The sequence below is a fragment of the Oryctolagus cuniculus genome, chromosome X (genome assembly GCF_051225735.1).
Source record: "Oryctolagus cuniculus isolate XC-2025 breed Fujian yellow rabbit chromosome X, ASM5122573v1, whole genome shotgun sequence".
NCBI classification, from domain to species: domain Eukaryota; kingdom Metazoa; phylum Chordata; class Mammalia; order Lagomorpha; family Leporidae; genus Oryctolagus; species Oryctolagus cuniculus.
The window spans coordinates 113413083-113436647 of NC_142888.1; the positions used below are offsets into that span (position 1 = coordinate 113413083).

General features: G+C 40.8%; 1 protein-coding gene across 2 annotated transcripts in view; it reads left to right on the plus strand.

Moving 5' to 3' along the window:
• SLC9A6 (solute carrier family 9 member A6) overlaps positions 1-22907 on the plus strand; it is a 59532-nt gene extending 36625 nt beyond the window's left edge. The window contains exons 13-17 of one of the 2 annotated variants that reach the window (XM_089324166.1): positions 3958-4047; positions 5874-5904; positions 8521-8600; positions 16473-16578; positions 20230-22907. In XM_089324166.1, coding sequence (XP_089180292.1) covers positions 3958-4047; positions 5874-5904; positions 8521-8600; positions 16473-16578; positions 20230-20502 — 580 coding nt within the window. In that variant the 3' untranslated portion in view covers positions 20503-22907. The remainder of the gene's footprint in view (positions 1-3957; positions 4048-5873; positions 5905-8520; positions 8601-16472; positions 16579-20229) is intronic. The other variant, XM_089324167.1, reaches the window with a different exon arrangement.
• Positions 22908-23565: the final 658 nt, after the last annotated feature.

Consider the following 23565-nt stretch of genomic DNA (forward strand, 5'->3'; position numbering starts at 1 on the left):
ACTTCAAGAAGGACCTGGCATTTGTTGAACACCTATTATGTGCTGGGCATTGTGCTAAGTGCTTTTTACTTATTTATCTAATCACAGTAAACTCCATTTTGCAAGTGAAAAAATAGACTTAGAAAGATTCTTAGTTGTTCAAGTTATATAAATAATTACTTGGTGGACAAAGGGACCTCCACTTTTCACTGGATTTCTTCTACACTGAGTTGCATCAAGAAATAAGTGTGGTCAGTTTTAGAAGGACTGAGCCCTTTTCTTTTCCCAACAGTCTAGAAATGAAGATTCTTCCTTACTTTACTAAGGAGAACAAAATTAAAGATAATTAAGGAAAAGTAATAGTCTTCAATGGAGTCTTCTGTGTTTAAGTAGAAGCATTTCTCTTCCCAAACTGCCCTCCACAAATACCAAACAAAATACCCATATTCACCCTGACCCTCCTCCAAAAGAACAACACAAGATAAGGCTCTAATTACTCACATACATAATCTGTATCAGAAGCTTTGAAAGCTCTTTGGCCTGTCTTGCCTGTCCTATAACATTGTTGGCGCTTAATTATATACATTGCTTTACAGTCTTAGATAACTTCTTGAGTTTTAGTGTTTTATTGGAGTTCAGGGGCCCTTTGCAAACAGAGGCTGTGTTTTAAGATTCCCTTCTCTCCCCTAAAGTTTGTCTAGTACAATTTTGAGGATTATGATAAGGCCTGAAGGCTTATGATTCATGTAGACAGATTTTGCTTTGAGTTCTTACTCCTTCACTTGCTGTGACCTTTAACCTTTTAAAGCCTCAGTTTCCCCATCTGTAATATGTGTTTCTTAGCACCTACTTCCTATAGTTGTTGTAAGGATTCAGTGAACTAATGTCTGTAAAGTACAGCATCTCGACTGTACTTTGTATTTGTTCATTTGACAACAATTTATACCAGCCATGTACTGGATACTGTTCTAGGTTCCAACTCAGATTAGGATAGTTGTTTTCCCCGCAGGGGACATTGGTAGTTGTCTGGAGACATTTTTCATTGTCATAACTGGGAGCAGGGCCTGCTACTGGTATCTAGTGGTTAGAGGCCCAGGCCATGGATGCTATTAAACATTCTGTAGTACACAGGACATTCCCCACCTGCCCATAAAGAATTATCGGGCCCAAATGTCAGTAATGCTAAGGTTAAGAAACTGAGCTCTAGAAAAAGGCAGTGGTAGTAGTAAGAGAAAAGGTTCCTGTTCTCCTAGACTGTACTTTAGTGGAAAATGACAGTAAGCCAGTAAACAAATGAAAGAACATGACAGCTTTTGATAAAATGAATAGATAATATTGATTGCTGTGATGGCAGTCAGATAAGGAACTTTAATAGTGACTGGCAATAGTGGTGTATTTTACATGAGGAGGCAAGGAAAGTGTCTCTGAGAGGTTACATTTGAGCTCAGTCTGTGCAAGTGACACAGTATTGCCAGGTAAACGATGAGAAAGAACAGTATTCCAGGCATAGGGAAAGTAAGTGCAGAGGCCCTAAGGCAAGAACAAACTTGGCCCCTTTAATACACATAGTTCACATGGCTGGAGTAATACAGTGATTGAAAGATAGGTAGAAAATGAGGTGGGGAAGACCACAGGGTCTACAAACTTTTCCTGTAAAGGGATTGATAGTGAATCTTTCAGGCATTGCAGGCCATAGACTCTCTGTCTTAACTACTCAGCTCTAGTATGAAAGCAACCATAGGCAGTACATAAACCAGCTAATGTGACTGTGTCCCAACAAAACCCTATTTTACCAAAACAGGAGGGGTACCAAATGTGCTCATGGGGTATCGTTTGTGGAACCCTTACCATAGGGTTCAGAAAGGTATGATAAGGAGTTTGGATTTGAAAATATAATTGGAAATCTTGGAAGATTTTAAAACAAGGGAGTGACAAGATTAAATTACAGTGTGAGAGGATCATTCTCATTGTTGTGTGGCCAGTGGCTCCTCAGTGGATTAGAACCAGCCACCTGTTCCTGCATCCTTTTTTTTCTTTAAGATTTATTTATTTATTTGAAAGTCAGAGTTACACAGAGAAGAGACAGAGAGAGCAAGAGGTCTTCCATCTGCTGGTTCACTCCCCAGTTGGCCCCAGTGGCCAGAGCTGTGCTGATCTGAAGCCAGGAGCTTCTGTCTCCACGTGGGTACAGGGGCCCAAGGACTTGGGCCATCTTCTACTGCATTCCCAGGCCATAGCAGAGAGCTGGATTGGAAGTGGAGCAGCCAGGACCCGAACTGGTGCCCATATGGGTTGCTGGCAGTGCAGGCAATGGCTTTACCCGCTACACCACAGCTCCGGCTCTCCTGCATCCTCTCACATAATTTGTGACAGTCACATTTGGCTTCCTGTCATTTAGCATGTAGTCTTTGCATTTATCTGTCTTCAAGCCTTTGTTCCTATTTTCCCGTGGCCTAGAAGATGCCATGGCTAAGTGCTGCCTCCTCTTCCTCCCCCTCCTCCTTTTTTTTTAAACATTGATTTACTTTGATTTTATTTGAAAGGCAGAAAGAGAGGGGGAGACAGACAGAGACAGATAGAGATCTTCTACCTACTGGTTCACTCCAAATGCCCACAGTAGCTTGATCTGGGCTAGACCAAAGTGAGGATCCTGGAATTCAATCCAAATCTCCCATGTGGGTGACAGAGACCCAACTGCTCTGACACATCACCTGCTGCCTCTGGGGGCTCACATTAGAAGGAAGCTAGAATTAGAAGCAGAGCCAGGATTCTAACCAGTGCACTCTTAGGGATGCAGATGTACCAAGCAACATCTTAACCACTGTGTTGCCCAATTATTTTCTTTCAGAACCGCTTTACTGTTTATGTGACATTGGGTCTATTATAGCACTGATCTCATTCAGCCTTGTAATAATAGTGTTTTAAGAGCTTCTACTTAGAGTTCATTAATAATGTATCAGACATCCTTAAAATTTTTTAAAAGATTATTTATTTGAAAGGTAGAGTTACAGAGAGGCAGAGGCAGAGGCAGAGAGAGAGGAGAGGTCTTCCATCTACTGGTTCACTCCCCAGATGACTGCAACAACTGGAGCTGGGCTGACCTGAAGCCAGGAACCAGGAGCTTCTTCTAGGTCCCCCATGTGGGAGCAGGGGCTCAAGGACTTGGGCCATCTTCTGCTTTCCCAGGCCATAGCAGAGAGCTGGATTGGAAGTGGAACAGCCGGGACTGGAACCAGCACCCATGTGGGATGCTGACATTGAAGGTGGCAGCTTTACCTGCTACACCACAACGCCGGCCCCCTACAATATTTTAATACCTTTTCTCATTTAGTCCTTGTAGCAACTCTGGTGGATATTAGCCCCGTTTTCTAGGTGATGGGATTGCAATTCATAGGGCTGCATAACTTGGCTGAGTTCTCACAGCCAAAGCCAGTTGAGTCCAGATTTGAACACAGTACTCTCTGATAGCGAGTCCTTAGGGATTATGCTGTAGTTCTGTCCGTTTCCCTCACTGGTCTCTGAGCTCCTGGAGTACAGGGGCCATGTTTAATTCATGTCTATGCCCTGTGCCTAGTACAGTGCCTGGCAAATAATAAGTGCTCTATAAATGTTATTCAATTGCACTGGCTTCTGATAATGTTCCATCTAAGTATTACAAGTGTGCTTTCTGCAAGACCACTAGATGTCACTTGAGATGCATAGATGATGTTAGCATTTGATGTGACTAAGAAGATATTAAACAGCTTCTTGGCCATTTTAACAAAGAAAAAAATGAGCCTTTCTTTGGATTATGAATCTGGTCATGGCCTTCTGTTTCCAAATACCTGACTGTGATTCCCTTGTCTTCCAGTTTTCCCCCTGTGGTGTTAATTGTATTCTGGGATGCTACTGGTACAGCTTCTCATGCTGCTGTTTTTTCTGTGTTGTCTGCAGTACTTAACTTAATAGATAAACTTTTGAGCACCTATTGTGTGTCAGGTACTGTGCTAGACTCTGGGGATACAGAGATGAATTGAGACATGGCCTTTACCCTCAAGGAGCTCACAGTCTTTTTGGGGAGACTGACAGGTAAATAACTCTACTATACTAAGCATTTTAAGAAAGAACTCTAGGAAGTGCTGTGAAAGCACAGAGGACAAAATGATTCTGCTTGGTGGGACATAGAAATATTGGAACTTGAAAAACAAGTAGGACAGAAAATTGAAGGCAAGCTCATGTCAGCTGAGGGAATAGCAGCCCAAAGGCATGGAAGCTCAGGGGAGGACAGGTCTGAGGAGAGGGGTGGATGAATATGACTAGTATAAGGAATGTAGAGAGAATTTGGGGAAGTGAGTGTACCAAGGTGTGTTGCAGTGAGGAGGCTCTCGTTTTATACAGAGTCTTGAGTGCCACATAAAGACCTACAGATTTGGCCCTGTGGGATGTAAGCCACCCTCAGAGTGTTGTCAAAGGAGGAACCCAGTGAGTTCTGTGCTTTAGAAGCTAGCTCTTTGGAAGCCGGGCAGCTAGGAGAACCTTATGCAGCTGACTTTGTGAGTCAGAATGAGTCCCTGCCCTGGAGTGCCTGGGATGGCCAGGAGAGAAAACACCTGAGAAACAGAGGAAGAAAGAACAGTTGATAATTCCTGTGTTTAAGGGCTACAAAGGTGTCTAAGAGAACTTTTAATTATCTTTTTAAACATTTATTTTGTTTATTTGAAAGAGTGACAGAGAGAGGAAAGACAAAGAGTTCTTCCATTCACTGTTTCACTCCCCAAATGGCCACAGTGGCTAGGACTGGGAACTCTCAGTTCCAGGCTGATGCCAGGAGCCAGGAACTCCATCTGGGTCTCCCATATATGGATGATAGGCGCCCAACGTAGGGCCATCTTCTGCTGCTTTCCCAGGCGCATCAGCAGAGAGCTGGATTGGAAGCAGTGCAGCTGGGACTGGAACCAGCACTCTGATAGGGATGCTGACGCTGTATGTGGTGACTTAACCTGATGTGCCACACTACCCCCTCCCTTTTAAAAAGAGATTTGTTTGTTATTTGAAAGGCAGAACAACAGAGAAAGAGAGAGACAGAGAGAAAGAAATCTTCCATCTGCTTGTTCACTCCATTAATGGCCACAACAACTGGGGCTGGGCCAAGTCAAAGCCAGGAGCCTGGAACTCCATCCAGGTCTCTCATGTGAATGGCAGGGGCCCAAGTATTTGTGCCATCTTCTGCTGATTTCCCAGGCACATTTGCAAGGAGCTAGAGTGGAATCAGAGTTGCTGGGATTCAAACCAACACTGTAATATGGGATGCTGGCTTGTAGGTGGCAGCTTAACCTGCTTCACCACAATCACAGATCCAAAGAGAATTTCTTAATGAAATTCTTTCCTGGGCTATGGAAAACATATATTTTTAAATTATGAAGAACCAAGACTAATGTCTGTCTATTCAATGGGAAAATTGTAATTGGACCCTCTCTTCAGTCGTCATAACAGAATGTTGCCATGAGAGTGCCAAGGTCCGAAAACATGCAGCACCCTCCCAGAATTCCATTGTGGCAGCCTTGATTTTAGATCTACGTAGTCATTCTTATTCAGCAGTAGAGGCAGTGTTCTCCCTGAGTCTGCTTAAAGTAGACTTAAATTCAGGGAAGAAAATGTTGTTTTTCTGAAACCAGTAGTGAGATTTCAGCAAGAGGATCATTAGTATACTCTGCTTGCCTTAGAATCCAAGCTGTTGCTAAGGAAAGTAGCAGGAGCCAAAAATCTACATCGACAACAGCAGAGAAGCAAGAAGCTATTAACTGTTCTACATAGCTTCTGTGTTGGGAATGGTAGTTGCTGGCCAAGTATACTTTTGTAGATAGACCTTTTCATGGTTTCAAAATCTCATTTGCTCTTTGTGTTTTTTCCTTTAGGGTTGGTGTTGATTCAGACCAAGAACATTTGGTAAATATGCATTTGTGTTGTCCCTGGCATTTCTGTTGAATGTGTGGTCATTTGGAAAGAAAACATTCTACGGTAGACTTCACACTACTGTTTAGATCCTAAGCTGTTTGCCTCAGCTTTTAACTTACATCATTCCTGGCATTTGTCACTGCGCTATACAGACAGAACCAAATTTTAGGTGGCATGTGGATATCAAAGGTGATACCTTTCCTATCTGTGCACCATCCTGGCCTTTGCCCCAGAGGAGAGTAGTCTGTTAAGTGCTTCTGGGTTTTCAAGTGACTGCTCTGGCACGAGGAGCCTTTTTCCACTTTGGTGTGCGCATGAAGCCTTGTCTCTGATGTAAGCCTCACTCCAGCTGCTCTTCCTGTATAACTTTCAGTTTGGATGACCAGCAGCTGCCCTTGAGAACTGCCTAGGAGCTTGACCCAGTCTTCCCTGCTTGTACTAGGGGAACACACTTTCTTACTCTGTGCCTCAGTGTTGGCCACATTTCCTTGCTTCCTTCCTTCCACGTCTCTGTTTCTCAGTGAACCTGAGCCTGTTGGACTGACTGCAGTGTAACTGGCTGCCTCTCTGAACTGACAACCCTTTTCTGGTATTTTCCATCCCCCTTTTTTACTGACTTCTGAGCCCCACTGAATATGTGACTGTACTAGATGTTAGATGAGAACTCACACAAAGTAGCTTTTTGAAAATGGAAAGTGTCTCAAAACACTTTCAAAACACAATTCTTTGTCTTAACTGAAGCTAGCCCCAGTATATGTGTCTTTAGGGTATGTTTCAAAAAAATGTTTATCGGGTTCATTTCCTAAGCGCTAATTTTGTCAGCTGTTGAGTGATGAGTAAATTTGTGTGTATGTGATATAGTAAGTACATGCCTCTTTTGTGGTCAGAACCTTAAAGTAGAATTTCATGGGCTTGAAAGCTTGCACAAACCAGGCTGGGTAAGTTCTCGTTATGCCATGCTGCAGGAATAGAGTCCCAGGGGAACTGGTTCCTCAGTGCCTCCACTCCTGTACCAAAACAAGAATCAAATCACCACAGAGGTCACAAGACAAATGCTTGACCACTGTCTGTATAAAACTACCACCTCTGTCACCTCTGTCACCACAGGGGAGAAATGGAGCGACAGAGAGAGCGCCAGGTATATGGGTACCAGTTGTAACATACAGAAAAACATCAATTTTTGCTTGCCTTAAAAACTGTTTAAATGTGTTGGTTATTCTGTTTACTCAATAATTTTGCATGTCCACTAGGAAGCACAGAGGAACATTATAGTAAGTATGGAATGGGGGGTATGGGTATCAGGTGTTCATGTGGTGAGGCCACTGTGAGAGCTATTGATAAATTGATTTTCCAGCAGTGGAGACACACAAACTACGTCTAACGATGTGAAAAAGTAATCGACAATTCAGGTGGTTTTGGGCTCTTGTAAGCCTATACAGTGTGCTCAGATGTTTTTATGTTGCCTGTGTGTGGATACATGTTGGGGGTAAAGAGTCTTTTATTTTGAGGACTAGGAGGGACATCTAAACTCTGTGCTATTTGTGGAGCTATTCATTGTTAGTGAATATTGGTGTTAGGAACAGCCTTGAGAAGTCTCTAAACCTTAGATTTTATACCTGAAGAAGTTTGGGTCCAGAGAGGGAAAAGGATGTATATAAACTAATGTTAATGAGCTGAAACTGGAACCAAAACACAGAACTGCATTACTGACTACATCCTATTACAAATAGGGACATAGATTTACTTTTGGAAGCTATTTTAAAAGATGCCTGCTTACTATGTTCATTTTCCCTCCTAACCAGTCAGCCTTACTAAATTTCCCTACTTGTTTTCATTTTGCTAGTGTTCTAAGAACATTGTAGCAACTTTGAAAAAACTGGCTACTTTTGATACTCATGACAACTCTCAAGGATGTTGATGTGATGTTTCTTATTTAAAGTGCCTGGAAGAATGAACTCTTTCAGATTTAGGAGGTGAATTACTACACACAGATTTTTAAAAATGACAGTACAGTCACAAATTATCAAGCCACCTGAGTAATAGAGGTATTCAGAATAATATTTCAGTTTCTTATTCCAAAGCTGAAAAATACATGCTATTACATTTCTTTTTTAAGATTGATTGATTTATTTAAAAGACAGAGTTACAGACACACACCCACACCCACAGAGAGAGGGAGGGAGGGAGGGAGAGAGAGAGAGAGAGAGAGAGAGATCTTCCATCCACTGGTTCACTCCCCAAATGGCCACAGCAGTTGGAGCTGGGCCGATCTGAAGCTAGGAGCCAGGAGCTTCTTCAGGGTCTCCTGTGTGGGTACAGGAGCTCAAGTACTTGGGTCATCCTCTGCTGCTTTCCCAGGAGCGCCAGCAGGGACCTGTACCAGAAGTGGAGCAGCTGGGATTCAAACCTGTGCCCATATGGGATGCAAGTGCTGCAGGTGGCAGCTTAACCCGCTACACCACAGAGCTGGCACCATGCTACTAGATTTCTAATATTATCCACATTGGAACGAATTCTTATTCTGTTTCTGATAGTTTTAAATAAATGTGGTTGTATCTTTGTGTATATACTGATTTATATACTGATTTATATATTACCTGTCTGCAGGGTGTTCCTGAAAATGAAAGGAGAACTACCAAAGCAGAGAGTGCTTGGCTTTTCCGGATATGGTACAACTTTGATCATAAGTATCCTTTTTTTTTAATTTTTTTGCCAGGCAGAGTTAGACAGTGAGAGAAAGAGTTATAGACAGTGAGAAAGAGACAGAGAGAAAGGTCTTCCTTCCGTTGGTTTACTCCCCTAATGGCTACTACGGCCGGCGCTGTGCTGATCCAAAGCCAGGAGCCAGGTACTTCCTCCCGGTCTCCCATGTGGTTGCAGAGACCCAAGCACTTGGGCCATCCTCCACTGCCCTCCCGGGCCACAGCAGAGAGCTGGACTGGAAGAGGAGCAACCGGGACTAGTACCCACTGCCCCAACTGGGACTAGAACCTGGGGTGCTGGTGCCGCAGGCGGAGGATTAGCCAAATGAGCTATGGCACCAGCTGATCATAAGATCATTGAGAAAAAAATTATAGTATGAACATGAGTAACTTCAGTTTAGTAGGCAACTGTTTTGACCATTGCTTTCTTGAAGAATACAAAACCTACCTTCAGTCTCCTGGTTCTCCAACAGTATAGTGGAAAAAGAAACCCATACAAATAAATGTCTGTGCAAAGCCAGAAGGCCAGTAGGGACTGGTTAGTACAAAAGCTGCCTATGTGGAGGGAATCCAGAACCTGCATGACATGCTTTATTTGCTATATGGGTTTATTTATTGAGCAAATTTTAATATTTATTGGCCTTTGGTTAATGTACTGACGCCTGAAAAAGGTACTTGTTGGTTCTTCGTAGTGTACTTGATGGGGTGAAAGAGAAAAGACTCCAAAAGGGAAAAAACTTGAGAGTGAGATAAGAAAGCAGCAGTGTCAGATACTGCAATCTTCAAGAATATGCCTTTTACCCTCTGACATTCCAAAAACTGAAAGTCCCCCTCTTCATTCAGAATGCTATTGGTAGCTAATGTTTTTTTTTTTTTTGGTCACAAAATTTCCTTCTTGTCCTGTTGTGAGTCTTCCTCATAGCTATATATACTTTGAGTATTGTTATAGTCTATAACCTGCTTAAATAATGCCTTTTAAAAAGCATTTCAGCACAATTAAAATTAATTTCTTAAAAATTAAAATAGAAAACGGAGTTCTTTCAGGCTAAGATTTATGAGTAAATACATCAAAATTTCATGTAGATTCCATTGAAGCAAATTTGAGAGTCATGTAAAGATTTTTTTTCCTTCCAACTTTATGATCAAAGCCTTGAATATTTAAGAAAAGTGCACTTGACACTTAGGATTAGAAACTACTAGTTACTGTATTCTGTTTACCAGATTTTTGCGTTCACTTTTTGCAAGTACTTCAAAATTAAATTACTATATGGAAACAAAAAGTACAGTCATATCTGTGGTATTAAAGCTCCCTTTGGGAGAGAGCACCTGTCTTTTAAAAATTGTTTAAAAATTATGTCATCATTTTTGGCTCCACTGTGAGCATTTGGATATAAGTTACTCCTTTGTCTCCTGGGACTTTTTCATCTCTAACAAAAACTTGCAGTATTTACATACATAAAATGTTTTGCATATTTTCTACACATTATACAAAGCAAATGAATAATCCTCATGTAGAGAAAGAATAGAATGATAGCTTATTTTTCTATATATTCTTATAGAAGTAAGCATCAAGATTTGTTTGGCTCAGTACAACCCTATTAAGTAGTACTCAACAAAAATCTGATCATTTTAATACCTAGTGACCAGATAGAACTAACTATTCATCATTCTAGGTGTTAATGCCTTTGTGTAGCCAGATTGTGATAATTAAAGTATAACTTTAATACAATAAAGTACATGAATCTTAAGTGTACAGTCTAATGAATATTGACCTATGTCTACACTGGGTACCTATCAGCCATATCAAAATATGTATAAACATTTCCAACACCCCAGAAGGTACCTTGTGATTCCTTGCAGTCAGTAATGCCTTCCCTGTCCCCCAGCATGGATTTGTTTTACCTGTTTTGGATCTTCATGAATATGGAATCATATATATTCATTTTAAAGAAGATTTAATTATTTATTTGAAAGGCAGAGTGACAGAGGGAGAGGCAGAGAGAGAGAGAGAGAGAGAGAGAAAGAAAGAAGTTCCATCTGTTGGTTTATTTCCCAAATGCCTGCAACAGCCAGAGCTGGACATGTCTGAAGCTAAGATCCTGGAACTCCATCTGGGTCTCTTATATGGATGGCAGGGATTCCAGGCACATTAGCAAGGAGTTGGATTGGAAGCAGAACAGTCAGGACTCAAACCAGCACTCCAGTGTAGTATGGGATGTGAATGCCCCAAGTGGTGACTTAACCTACTGTACAATGCCTGTCCCTTATGCACTCTTTTATGCTTCTCTCATTCAACATCTTTTGTGTAGTTTATCCATAATGTGTGCATGCACACATTCACAAATACACACATGTGTCTTTTGGTGGACACAAGCACTCATGTCTTTTGAGTATGTACCAAGGAATGGAATTTAAGACAAGTGTATGTTTAGCTTTAATAGATATTGCCAAGCAGATTTCCAGGGTGATTGTAACCAGCTTCACTGTTTGCAGCCAATTTGGTGCATTCATTATCACCTGCACCAGCAAGTTAAAGGAGTTCTGGCTGTTCCATGTCTCCACCAAAAGTTGGTATTGGTTAGCCTTTTGAATTTAAGTTCAAGCGCCCTTTCATATGTCTTTTGACTTTTTGGATATCCAATTGTGAAGTGTCTCTGTTCAAGTCTGTTGTCCGTTATTAAACCGAGTTGTCTTTTTCTTTTTCTTATTGAGTTATGGTTATTTTTATACACATATCCCTGAATTAGGTTTTTTGTCAATTACATATATTATATCTTCCCTCAATCTGTATCTTGCCTTTTCATCTTAATCTTTACTTTTGAGGAATACAACTTCATTGTAATGAAGTCCATTTTGTTCATCTTTTCTTTTATTTAGTTTTTTCTGTGTCTTAAGAAATCTTGTATATCCCAAGGTTCAGAAGATATTTTCGTGTTTTTTCTTCTAGAAGTTTGATTATTTAGCTATCACATTTGATATTTTTGATCTGTTACAAATTAATTTTTATTTATATGAAATATGAGTCAGGATCTATATTTTAACATGGATATCCAATTCACCTAGTACCATTTATTGAAAATGCCATCCGTATGCCAACTGGATTGCAGTGGAGTGTTTGTTGTAAATCACTTGACTGAATAAGTGGGGGTCAATTTTTAGACTCTAGTTCTATTTTTATATCAGTACCACACTCTCTTTATTACTATACTGTGTTAAAAGTCTTGTTATCCAATAGTAGGGTAAATCTCTTAAGTTTGCTCTCCAATATTGTGTTGGCAACTTTAGTTTTTTACATTAATAAATTTTAGAAACAGCTTTTCAATTTATGTGTACACATGCACACAGACTACCAACAATTTTCTTGGTGTTGCATTAAATCCATACTGAATTTGGAGAGAAATGATATCTTAATATTGAGACTTTAAATCAATAAACATTTATTTAGATTTTTTTTAAAGATTTATTTATTTATTTGAAAATCAGAGTTACAGAGAGAGAGGAGAGGCAGAGAGAGAGAGAGAGAGAGGTCGTCCATCTGATGGTTCACTCCCCAGTTGGCTGCAGCAGCTGGAGCTGCGGTGATCTGAAGCCAGGAGCCAGAAGCTTCTTCCAGGTCTCCCACGTGGGTGCAGGGACCCAAGGACTTGGGCCATCTTCTACTGCTATCCCAGGCCATAGCAGGGAGCTGGATTGGAAGAGGAGCAGCCAGGACTAGAACCAGCGCCCACATGGGGTGCCGGCGCTTCAGGCCAGGGCGTTAACCCGCTGCACCACAGCACCGGCCCCTATTTAGATCTTTTATAATGTCTCTCATTAATGTCTTGTCCTTTTCACTCTACATGTACTGTACATGTTTCTTTAGATTTATCCATAAGTATTTGATTTTTTAAAGATTTGCTTATTTATTTATTTCAAAGACAGAGTGACAGAGAGAGAGAGGAAGAGACAGAGAGCAAGATTTTTCATCCATTGGTTTACTCCCCAAATGCCCATAAATGCTGGGGCCGGGCCAGACCAAAGCCACGAGCCTGGAACTCCATCTAGGTCTCCAATGTGGGTGGCAGGAATCCAAGTACTTGGGCCTTCATTTGCTGCTTTCCCAGGCCACTAGCAAGAAGCTGGATCAGTAGTAGAATAGCTGGGACTCGAACCCACATTCTGATATGGAGTGCAGGTGTCCCAAGCAGCAGCATAACCCAGTGCACTACAATGCTTACCCCAGTAATTGATATTTTTGATGGTGTTGCAAATGACATTTAATTTTCTACTTGTTTATTGTTATTGTTTTTATTTATTTTTATTTATTTGAAAGGCAGATAGGGGCCAGTGCTGTGGCACAGTAGGTTAAACCTCCAGCTGTGGTGCTGGCATCCCATACAGGCTCCAGTGCAATTCCTGATTGCTCTACTTCTGATTTACCTCCCTGTTAATGGCCTGGGAAAGTAGTGGAAGAGGATCTAAGCGCTTGGGCCTCTGTGCCCATGTGGGAGACCTGCAAGAAGCTCCTGGCTGCTGGCTTTGGATCAGCCCAGCTCCAGCCATTGCAGCCATATGGCGAGTGAACCAGTGGATGGACGATCAATCAATCTCTCTCTCTTTCCCTCTCTGTAACTCTGCCTCTCAAATAAATAAATAAATCTTAAAAAGAAGAAGAAGAAAGGCAAAGAGAAAGAGACAGGCACAGAGAGAGATCTTCCATCTACTGTTTCATTCCCCAGTGCCCACAACAACTTCAGCTGAGTCAGGCTGAAGCCAGCAGCCCAGAACTGAATCTGAGTCTCCTACATTGGTGACACGGATACAATTTCTTGCTGCCTGCTACCTGCCAGGGTATATATTATCAGGAAGCTGGCATCAGAAGCAGAGCCAGGACTTGAGCCCAGGCATTCTGATATGGAATGTAGGCGTCCCAAGTGGTGTCTTAACTACTACACCAAATATCCACCCCGTTTTGTTGTTAACATATAGATATGCAGTCAGTTTTTACAGTTTCAGCTTGTGTCCAATAATCTTACTAAGTTTGCTTGCTAGTTCTTTTTTTAAGGATTTATGTATTTTGTTTATTTATTTGAAAGCCAGAGTTCCAGAGGAAGAGACAGAGACAGAGATAGGGAGAGAGAGATCTTTATCACTGGTTCATTCCCCAAGTGGCCTCAACTGCAGAGCTGGGCCAGGCCAAAGATAGGAACCTGAAACTCTATCTGGGTCTCCCACATGTGTGGCAGAGGCCTAAGTACTTGGGCCATCTTCTGCTGTTTGCCTGGGTGTATTATCTGGGAGCTGGATTAGAAGTGGGGCAGCCTGGATTTGAACTGGTATTCATGTGGGATGCTGGTATTACAGGTGGCTTAACTCTGTGCCACAATGCTGACCCCCACTTGCTATTTCTAATAGTTTATAGATTCTTTCTAATTTTCTGTGTATATAATGAAGTGACGTATGGATAATGATGCTTTATTTTTTCCTTCTAATCTCTTATATTTCTTTTTCATTTCTTATTACACTGTCTGAACATCTCCAGTGTAACAGCTGAATGTGAGTCATGGTGCAGGACATTCTTCTTATTTGTAACCTCAGAGAAAATTTTCATTATTTCACCATTAAGTATGATGTTAAGCTTTAGGATTTTGGAGGTACCTGTAGTAAGTTAAGAATATTTCCTTTTATTTCTAGTATACTTTAGATTTTTATCATGAGCAGGCATAGAATATTATCAGATAATTTTATGCACCAATTGAGGTTTTATTTTTTTCTCCTTTAATCTGTTATGTCGATTTCACTGATTGTTTGTTAATCAAGTCTTGCATCGATAGAACAAATTTTACTTGGTCATGATGTGTTCTCCCTCGTGTCTGTCACTGGATTTAATTTGTTAATATTTTGTGTTTGATTTTTGCTTCTATTTTCATGAGAGATGTTAGCTTGCGATCTTTTTTTATAGTAATGTCTGTCAGATTTCTATAGCAAGGTTATGCTGGCCTTGTAAAGTGAGTAGGGAATTTTTCCCTCCTTTTCTGTTCTCTGAAGGAGTTTATATGACATTGATGTAATTTCTTTCTTAAGTGCTAGAAATATTTTCCCAATGAAGCATCTGGGCCTGGAGCTATATGTCTGGGAAGATTTTAAAATTTCTTTAATACATAGAGAACTATTGTTTCTTTTTTTCTTTTTATTATGATTTGGTAAGTTTTGCTTTTTGAGGAGTTTGTTTTTATACAAACACCTATTTAGTACCATAAGATCAGGACCTGGTCATTTCTGTACTTGATGCACTAGTAGAATTCATTATTCCAGTTTTTCAGTGGCTTTGAGTGGTCAGGTATTTTTTTTCCCAGAATCCTTTTATTTAAGGTACACAGACTTCATGCATTTCATAAATACAACTTTAGGCACATAGTGATTCTTCCTTCCCTACCCTCCCTCCCACCTGCACTCCCACCTTTCTTCCTCCTCCCTCTCCTATTCCCATTCTTATTTGTTACGAAGATCTATTTTAGATTAACTTTATACACATCAGCTTAACCCTACACTAAGTACAGCGTTCAGCAAATAGTATGGGGGAAAAAAACTGTTCCTCTGTAGTGGAGACAAGGGCTGTTCAAAATCATCGCATCTCAGAGTGTCAATTTCACTTCTATAGATAACCTTTTAGGCACTCTATTAATTAGAGTAGTCAGGTATTTTATGAAGTGTGTTTACATGGAGTGCCTTAATCTTTACTTAGAATTTATTACTATGGGAATGCATGAAATATTCTCTGACTTTCTCATTTTTAATTGCAAACAACCTTAGGTTCTCAGAAAGTGAAGAATATGGCATATGTGTCCTTCTTCCTTTCTCTCTCTCTTTTGGTGAGTCCCACTTTTCTCTCCTGATATCATGTTATCACATCTATTTTTATTTTTTGGAGAATAAGTAAATACTGAAATGAGGATCTATGGTAGAGAAACTGTTGATTCAGGCAGGTATTTTAAAGATTTATTATTTATTTGAAAGAGTGATGCAGAGGCAGAGAGAGAGAAGTCTTCCACCCACTGATTCACTCCCCAAATGGCCACAGTGGCCAGAGCTGGGCTGATCAGGAGCCAGGAGCTTCTTCCAGGTCTCCCACGCGGATGCAGGGGCCCAAAGACTTGGGCCATTTTCTACTGCTCTCCCAGGCCATAGCAAAAAGCTGGATCAGAAGTGTAGTAGCCGGGACTGGAAGCAGTCCCCTTATGGAATGCCAGCACTGCAGCTTTACCCACTGCGTCACAGCGCTGGCCCCCTCAGGCAGTTTTTTAAAATATCTTTTGAGAATTGACTTCCCTTTCCTCTTTGTAGCCTCATGGGAGAAGAATCAACCTGATACTGAGCTTTGATGCATAGCATTCAAGAGGCCACGTGAATCCACAATAAATGATTACAAACATTAATATTATTATATTCTACTAGACTATTCAACCTGGCTTCTGACCATTATCATTCTATTCATTCTGTCTTATCTCCCTCAGTGCTAGAGAATCCTAGATTGATATTGTGTTCTCTGTGATTTTAGTGAAATCAAAAAAGCAATATGATATACTAGCGGAAAGGGCACAAAATTTGAAATCAAACCAATCTGGGTTGGTGGCTTCAGCCCCATTTACTTAATGGTGTGACCTTAGGAAGATCCTTCACCTCTCTGAGCCTCAGTTTCCATGTCTGTGAAATAGAGATGACAAGGAAATCCCCCTTTGATGTCACTGCCATGACGTGATGATGAAATGAGATCATCATATGGCATATGGGAAAGCCTCTTGCTAGCCTCTGAAGTGGTTGGTACGCTGTGACAGTGATTGTTAACCAAAGAATACAGCCCTTCCTTAATCAGTGCAGCTATCTGAAGCCTCTGCTGACCCACAGTGGGCCTCCTCTCACCACTACACTCCCTGCCTGCTGCGGACCCATCGCCAGATGCTTGACCAGCCCCCAGGCTTACGAAGTAAGTTGCTTTTATCCACAAACTAAATTCCTCAGTAAGTTGTATGTCTGTGTTCTATGGATGGGCTGTTTTATTTCAGTTTGCCTTTGAGGTACAAGATCCATGATAGGGAATTTAAGCATATTTTGTCTACCCAAGCAGTACACTGAACCCTATGTATAGGGCACAGCCTCTGAGACATGAGTTGATAACAGATACGGGAGAGTACCTCATTATAGAGGATTATAATAAGTCATTGTGCTCCCATGCTGTCTTTCATTTATTTGTAGTATGTGGCCTGACCCCAGTACAAAATGTACATGTTTTCATCTACAAATTAGGGTCACCAGAGTTGCTGTAAGAAGATTACAAAAGAATGTTTGACACCTTTGAAATGCAACAGATTATTATTTCATACCTCCTAACTTTTAGATATTAGGGAAGATTTATCTGCCTCTCTTTCACATTGCTAGGAGGCACAAGTGTACATAGAGAATCTAGATACCATATTTTTTCCTTAGCTACCAACATATGATTAGTAATTCAGTAAATGTTGCAGCTAAGGAAAAAAAATGACAGATATGCTAACAGCCTTTGCTTTTAGCTGTAAACATTTTAATTTTTAAAATTTTTTAAAAAAATCCCTTTGATTCTAAACTGACCCTTTAGAGATGCTCTAGATGTGCAGTAGGCTCCACTATTAACAAAGCCCACCAGTTCTGACTTCTTGGATACAACACTCAGAACCTTCAATAGACAGAAGCATTACAGACATGCACCTGCCACTTCTTACAACCTCCTTTGGGGGACATTAGAGCAGACTCTGCAGGCAATGCATGAGAACCAGTAGGCAGAGTAGGGGTGGCATCTGGGCCAGAGAAAAGTACCTGACAGCTTTGTATTATGTTGAATCAGTATACATTTCTGACAGACTGTGCTGGTGGGATGTGAATATCCCATGTTGCCTGGTCTCTCCCACCCATCTTGTCCAGGTTCCTCTCCCAAGCATTGTCTCCATGTCTCTTGTGCTCTGTTAGCTCAAGTGACTGTTCTCAGAGAGTTCAGCCAGCTCTGTTAGTTCTGGTACTGAAGCTTGGCTTATAGATTCAGGAGAGACTGCTTGCCATCACAAAAAGCGAAAAAAGGTGCACAACAATTTTGTGTCTGTGCAATACAGCACGACATGACACACTGCTCTTTAAGTTTGCTAGCACTGATCTAACGAAGTATACATTGACCATCCCTAATCTGAAAATCCAAAATCTGAATTCCAAAAAACTTTCTGAGCACCAGTGGGATGCCAGAAGTAGAAAATTCCACACCTGACCTCATATAATATGTTACAGTCAAAACACAAGCACACTAAAAATATTATATAAAATTACCTTCAGAGCATGAGTATATGAAACATAAATTAATTTCATTTTTAGCCTTGGATTCTATCTCATTATATATATATGCCAGTATTCTAAGATTTGAAGACAATTCAAAATCTGAAACACCTTTGATGCCAGCCTGTGCCATGAAGTGAATGCCTTAAACAGCAGAAGATTTTTTTCACAGTTCTTAAGCCTGGGAAGTTCAAGGTCAAGTTCAAGGTCAAGGTGTCAGCAAGATTGGGTCCTTCTAGGACTGTAAGGGAGAATCTGCTCCAGGATTCTACCCTCGCTTCTGGAATTTTCTGGCCATCTTGGGCATTCCTTGACTTCCTGATGCAGCACCCAAATCTCTGCCTTCATCTTCACATAGTATTCTCCCTGGATGTGTGCCTATCTTTGTGTCCAGATTTCCCCTTTCCAGAAGGACAATAGTCATGCTAGCTGAGGGCCCACCTGATTTCCAAACAAGGTCACATTCACATTTCCTGGGGGTTAGGACTTCAACATCTAATGGTGGTGGGGGGTAATCTAACTCAAAACAGACATTAAACTTAATTTTACATTATTTTTGTTAACTGTGTTAGTTATAAAACTAACATATTCATGGCCAAATATTCTAGCAATATGGAATATACAAAGTGAAAAGTGAAAGTTGCCACCTTCTTGCCTACATTCCCCAGAGGCAGTGTTTTTTGAAGGTTTACAGTGAATACTTGCTGATATATTTTATCTATACAAACTTACATGTATATATTATTCTAAGGATAGACACTTTTTATTATTATCAACAGTACTTAGAGTTACTCTCCTTTTACGTATGAATTTACCCAAGCATATTAAAATGTGTAGAATTGCTGGGTCAAAAGGCATGTGGATCTTAAAATTTTGTAGATAATACCCCAAATTTCAAACTCAATAAAGGCATTAGAAGGTACTGACAAGCCTCTGCTGCCCTGTGAAAGAGCCACACGAGCTGTGTTGTGAAAGACAAAAGTTGGGCTTATTGTTATAACCACATTAGATAGGAAGGGATTTTGGCTGGTTGGTGACTCTGGGTGCTTGACTCCATTTTTTTGTTTCTGAGTATTTAGGGAAATTTCTAGCAATAGCAAACTAGTACAGAAACATGTCAAGAAGAAAATGAAACTCATTATCTTTTGAATATCCTTCCAGGTTTTTCTGCATACCCATACGTGTTCTATCTACCAAAATAGAACTAAACATTCTTTTTTTAAAAGATTTATTTTTTATTTATTTGAAAGGCAGAGTTAGAGAGGAGGAGAAATAAATAGAGACAGATACAGAGAGACAGAGAGATAACTTCCATCCTCTGGTTCACTCCCCAATGGCCACAATGTTTGGGGCTTGGCCAGGCAGAAGCCAGGAGCCAGGAGTTTCTTCTGGGTCTTCCATGTGGGTACAGGGGCACAAGCACTTGGGTCATATTCTGCTGCTTTCCCAGGTGCCTTAGCAGGGAACTGGATCAGTAGTGGAGCAGCCAGATCTCATTCCAGTGCCCATATGGGATGCCAGTGTTGCAGATAGTGGCTGTACCTGCTATGCCACAATGCTGGGCCCAGAACTATATATTCTTGACTTTTTTTTCCCTTTGTAGAACTTTATTAAGTATACCATGTTGGCCACATGGTTTTCTTTAGAACCAAAGCTTATGGAGCTAGAAGACATAATACAGTGAGGGGTCTGTATATTTTTCTATGCCCCAAATTCTGTTAGCTGGTTGGACCATGTAGCACTTACGTTTGTGTCATAACCACTTATGTCTTCATCTTCTCCTCCCAATCTCCCTCATAAGACTTAAGCCCCTTGAAGGCAAACCACGTAGAATAGTAAGCACTACTACAGGGAGAGGGCCAAGGCTGGGATGCCCCGAGAGCACATAGGAGGGACACTTGACCTAGACCTGGAAGCTCAAGGAAGACTTCTGGTAGAAAGTGATAAGCAGGTGCTAGTCATGTGAAGGGGGTAGAGAAGACAGCATGTAGAGCAGCCTGACGCCAAGGGAAAGCAGCAGAAATCTCGGCAGTTGTCACCACTTCAGTCTGCCCAGGACACAATGGGGCTTTTGGTGTGGGAGAGATTGTGGCAGAAGACAAAGTTGAAGGGGCCAGGTCTCACTGGGTCTTTTAAGCCAAGATAAGGACTTTGGATTTTATTCTGAGGGCAATTGGCTACTGCCGAAGGGTTTTAAATAGGAAATCTTCTAAAATTCTCCTGTTGGAAATTGTTTTTAAATTTGTTAACAATTCTCAAACCTTATTTCATTTATATTTAGAACCAGGAACAATTGAAAGATGACGATTCCGATCTCATTCTTAACGATGGCGATATCAGTTTGACATATGGGGATTCTACTGTGAACACTGAATCAGCAGCATCCAGTGCCCCTAGAAGATTCATGGGGAACAATTCTGAAGATGCCTTGGATCGAGAGCTTGCTTTTGGGGACCATGAACTGGTCATACGTGGGACACGCCTGGTTCTTCCTATGGATGACTCTGAACCCCCGTTAAATTTGTTAGATAATACAAGGCACGGCCCAGCCTAAGCTTATTAGTCCTCACTTAGTGATTTGTACAATTTGCACATGTGATTGTGAAGAAATTTGTACTACCTAAAAAGTCCCAGTGCATGTCTCTGAATGTGTCTGCTATATAAATGCTATTTATATGGCTTAGAACGAATATAAATATCCTGTACAAGGCAGATTGTGAACAGATCATTCTTTAGTTTTCCTGGCTGTACTGTGTAGGCTGGATCTGTTTTAGAAAGTTTCTTTCACAGTAATGTTGTGTGTTCTGTTATCTTTCTGTTCCAGTTAAATTACAAAACGTGACAGAGTTAACTCTTTGTTCCATTTACCTGACACTTAACCAGAGTACCAAGTTCCTGTGGTGTGAATTAATTTTCTGTGTGTGCAGTGGAGGAGGGAGAGGGAAGAGGGAGTGTTAGTTCCTAGGATACCAGGGACAGGAGAGGCTCCTTATTGGGAAACTTTTGTTGACTGTACTGCCTTTGTTGTGACCTTTTCCTTTCCCTTTCTCTGGTGCAAGGAGCTGATAGCATTATGATCTTGCCCCATTCGGGTTAGGGAGGGGAGTGTGGAAGCCCTCTCCTGCCTTGCTGTGAAAGAACAGATTTGCTGACTACAGTACACTGCTGTGCAGAAAGGAGGCTGCAGATGACTTCGAAGACCCTTATTTCTTTTCTTGCAGATGAAGAACATGGGAGTCAGCCAGCTGGCTTAGCCAAAGTACAGGCATATAGAGTTCAGGGCACTTGGCTGAGACTTGGAGGGACTGGGGCAGGCAGAGGGCAACGGGAATAAAGAGAATGGTGGTTTTAGAGATCTCTCTTCCCAAATGTGTAAATACTCTATACCAGATAAGTTTAAATAAGAAAGTTAATTGCTGCTTAATTTTTGATTATATACTTTATCTGTATAGCAAGCTTTGTTGTCAGAAGTTTTTATATCAGTTCAAATCGCTGCTCTTTAGCAGCCAAACAGGAGCAAAAATGTAAAATTTTTGAACTTACTGTGTCTAATTGTCATTTGTTAGTCTGTAGTTGATGTTAAAACTTAATTTATGAATCCATGATCGATCCACACTATGCCAAAGTCAGCCGTAAGGGGAATGTTAGCACTCTGGAGCATTGATTGTAAGGTGGCTCCTTTGTGTGTGACAGTGTAGTTGTCTTCCTCTTCATGTTATTTTTCATGTCAAATATCTAAGCTGCCATGTCTTTGTTTTCCTGACAGTTTTCAAGGAAGAGCACAGAAGCATTTCCTATTTCATATTCAGGGTGTGAGAGTAGATTCTAATTTGTAATGCTGAAAAGACTTGAAGGTGCAGTGAGAGCTTGGAAGGGGAATACTTTTTTTTTGATGCTGATTCTGACCTGTTAATGATTCAGAAGAAAGAAACTTTTGTGGATGTACCTCCTCAGGTCTGTGAAGCATTGCCTTAAATGTTATCCAGTCAGAAAATTGATTTATTTACATGATGTCCAAATTTTCCACAGAGAAATAATCTTTGCTAACAAAACGTGTCCCTATTCCCAAAGGTATCTGTGCTGTTGCAAGCACTCCTCGAGATTTTAAGGGAATTCTGTTGTACCCTTTAGTGGCAGCCTTGACTGTTGGCATAGCCATTTGTTATGTAGTGGTAGCGACTTTCCTGCCATGCAGGAATCCCTCCTGTGAAGTGTATGTTTTATATGATGTGTGCCTCTTCATGCAGTAAATAATTTCTTGTTAATATATATGCTTGAGGAACTTTGAATGTCAGTGTCATTTACCCATTATACTATCCAAGTTGTAAAAGGTTACATAATAATTTAACAACTACTTTTTTTTTGTTCTGTCAGGTTACTGAGCTCACTTTATGAAAATGGCTGTAAATACTTAGCATGACAAATTCAGTAACTCGTCTGTTTGAGCATGCGTAAGATTTTTCATTAGGGAAACTGATAAAGCTTGAGTCAACTAAACCTGCCTTTGTACTTTATCAAAGGGGAAGCAAGCCTGCTGTGCTTCCATCAGCATCTGGAAGATATTTCCTCTCCTCTAATCTATGTACACACATCTCCAAGCAAAGAAGAGAAAACCATCTCTGCTCAGACACATGCTGGGTTTAGACACCGGAATGGACCTTGATGAAGTACAGTCTGAGTTGCCATCATGCACAAGTAGAACTGCTCTTGGACCTGTTTTTCCGTTGTTTGTGGCACCTAAATGTTTGGATGACTTGAACGTTGCATACTTTAAAGTTATTTTTTAAGGTTTCTTGGCATTAATCCTGGTTGTCCGTGTTTGGCAGTGTGCTGTTAAAATAATAGACTTCTAATCTTTACGTATTTTTTTTTGTTTTCCCTTGGAGTACTTGGACAGATGTTATAGTGGTTTCCTTTAGGAAAAATCTGTCATTAAAAAAATTATAGCCTTGCAAATAACCACTCACTGTATTTGAGTCACGGTTTAATGTGATGTAAAGAGTGCTGACTTCATTTATTTTTTTACCTATAGACCTACTGGAAAAGGAGGAAGACTGAAAAAACAAACAGAAACCTTACAGAACTTAACTTATGGGGTGGCAAATTTTTGGTGCTTATGTATAAGGGTGGATGTATTTGTTTATGGTCATGACTGGACCACTTAAGAAATATGACTCAAAGCCCTCAAATTCCATTGCATTGATTTGTAGCCTGTTAGTTCAGTAATGGAGAGTGTCATGAAAATGCTTGTTCCATTATATGTTGAGAGTAAATTCTGTATCCAGTTGGGTAGAAGGGTGGATCCAAGTTTGGCTGACAGCATGATCATACACATAGCCCTTCCTCCTAGTTAAAGAAACATCTTTCTTTGTACCTGAGGATTTTTATGGGATAGAGTGTGCTGACAGCAACATGGTCTGGTCTGGCAATGGCAAGGTACTGTTGTGTTGCTGTCAACTCCAGCTTCCTTATGCATGGCCCCCGAGGGACACGAGTGGGGACCTACATGCAACAGATTATTTGCTTCAGCCAATCTGTATTTACAAATTCACCACAGTGGATTTGACAAAGTGCATTTGTTAACCTGACCCAGTGTAGGAGCCTAAGGCCATGACAG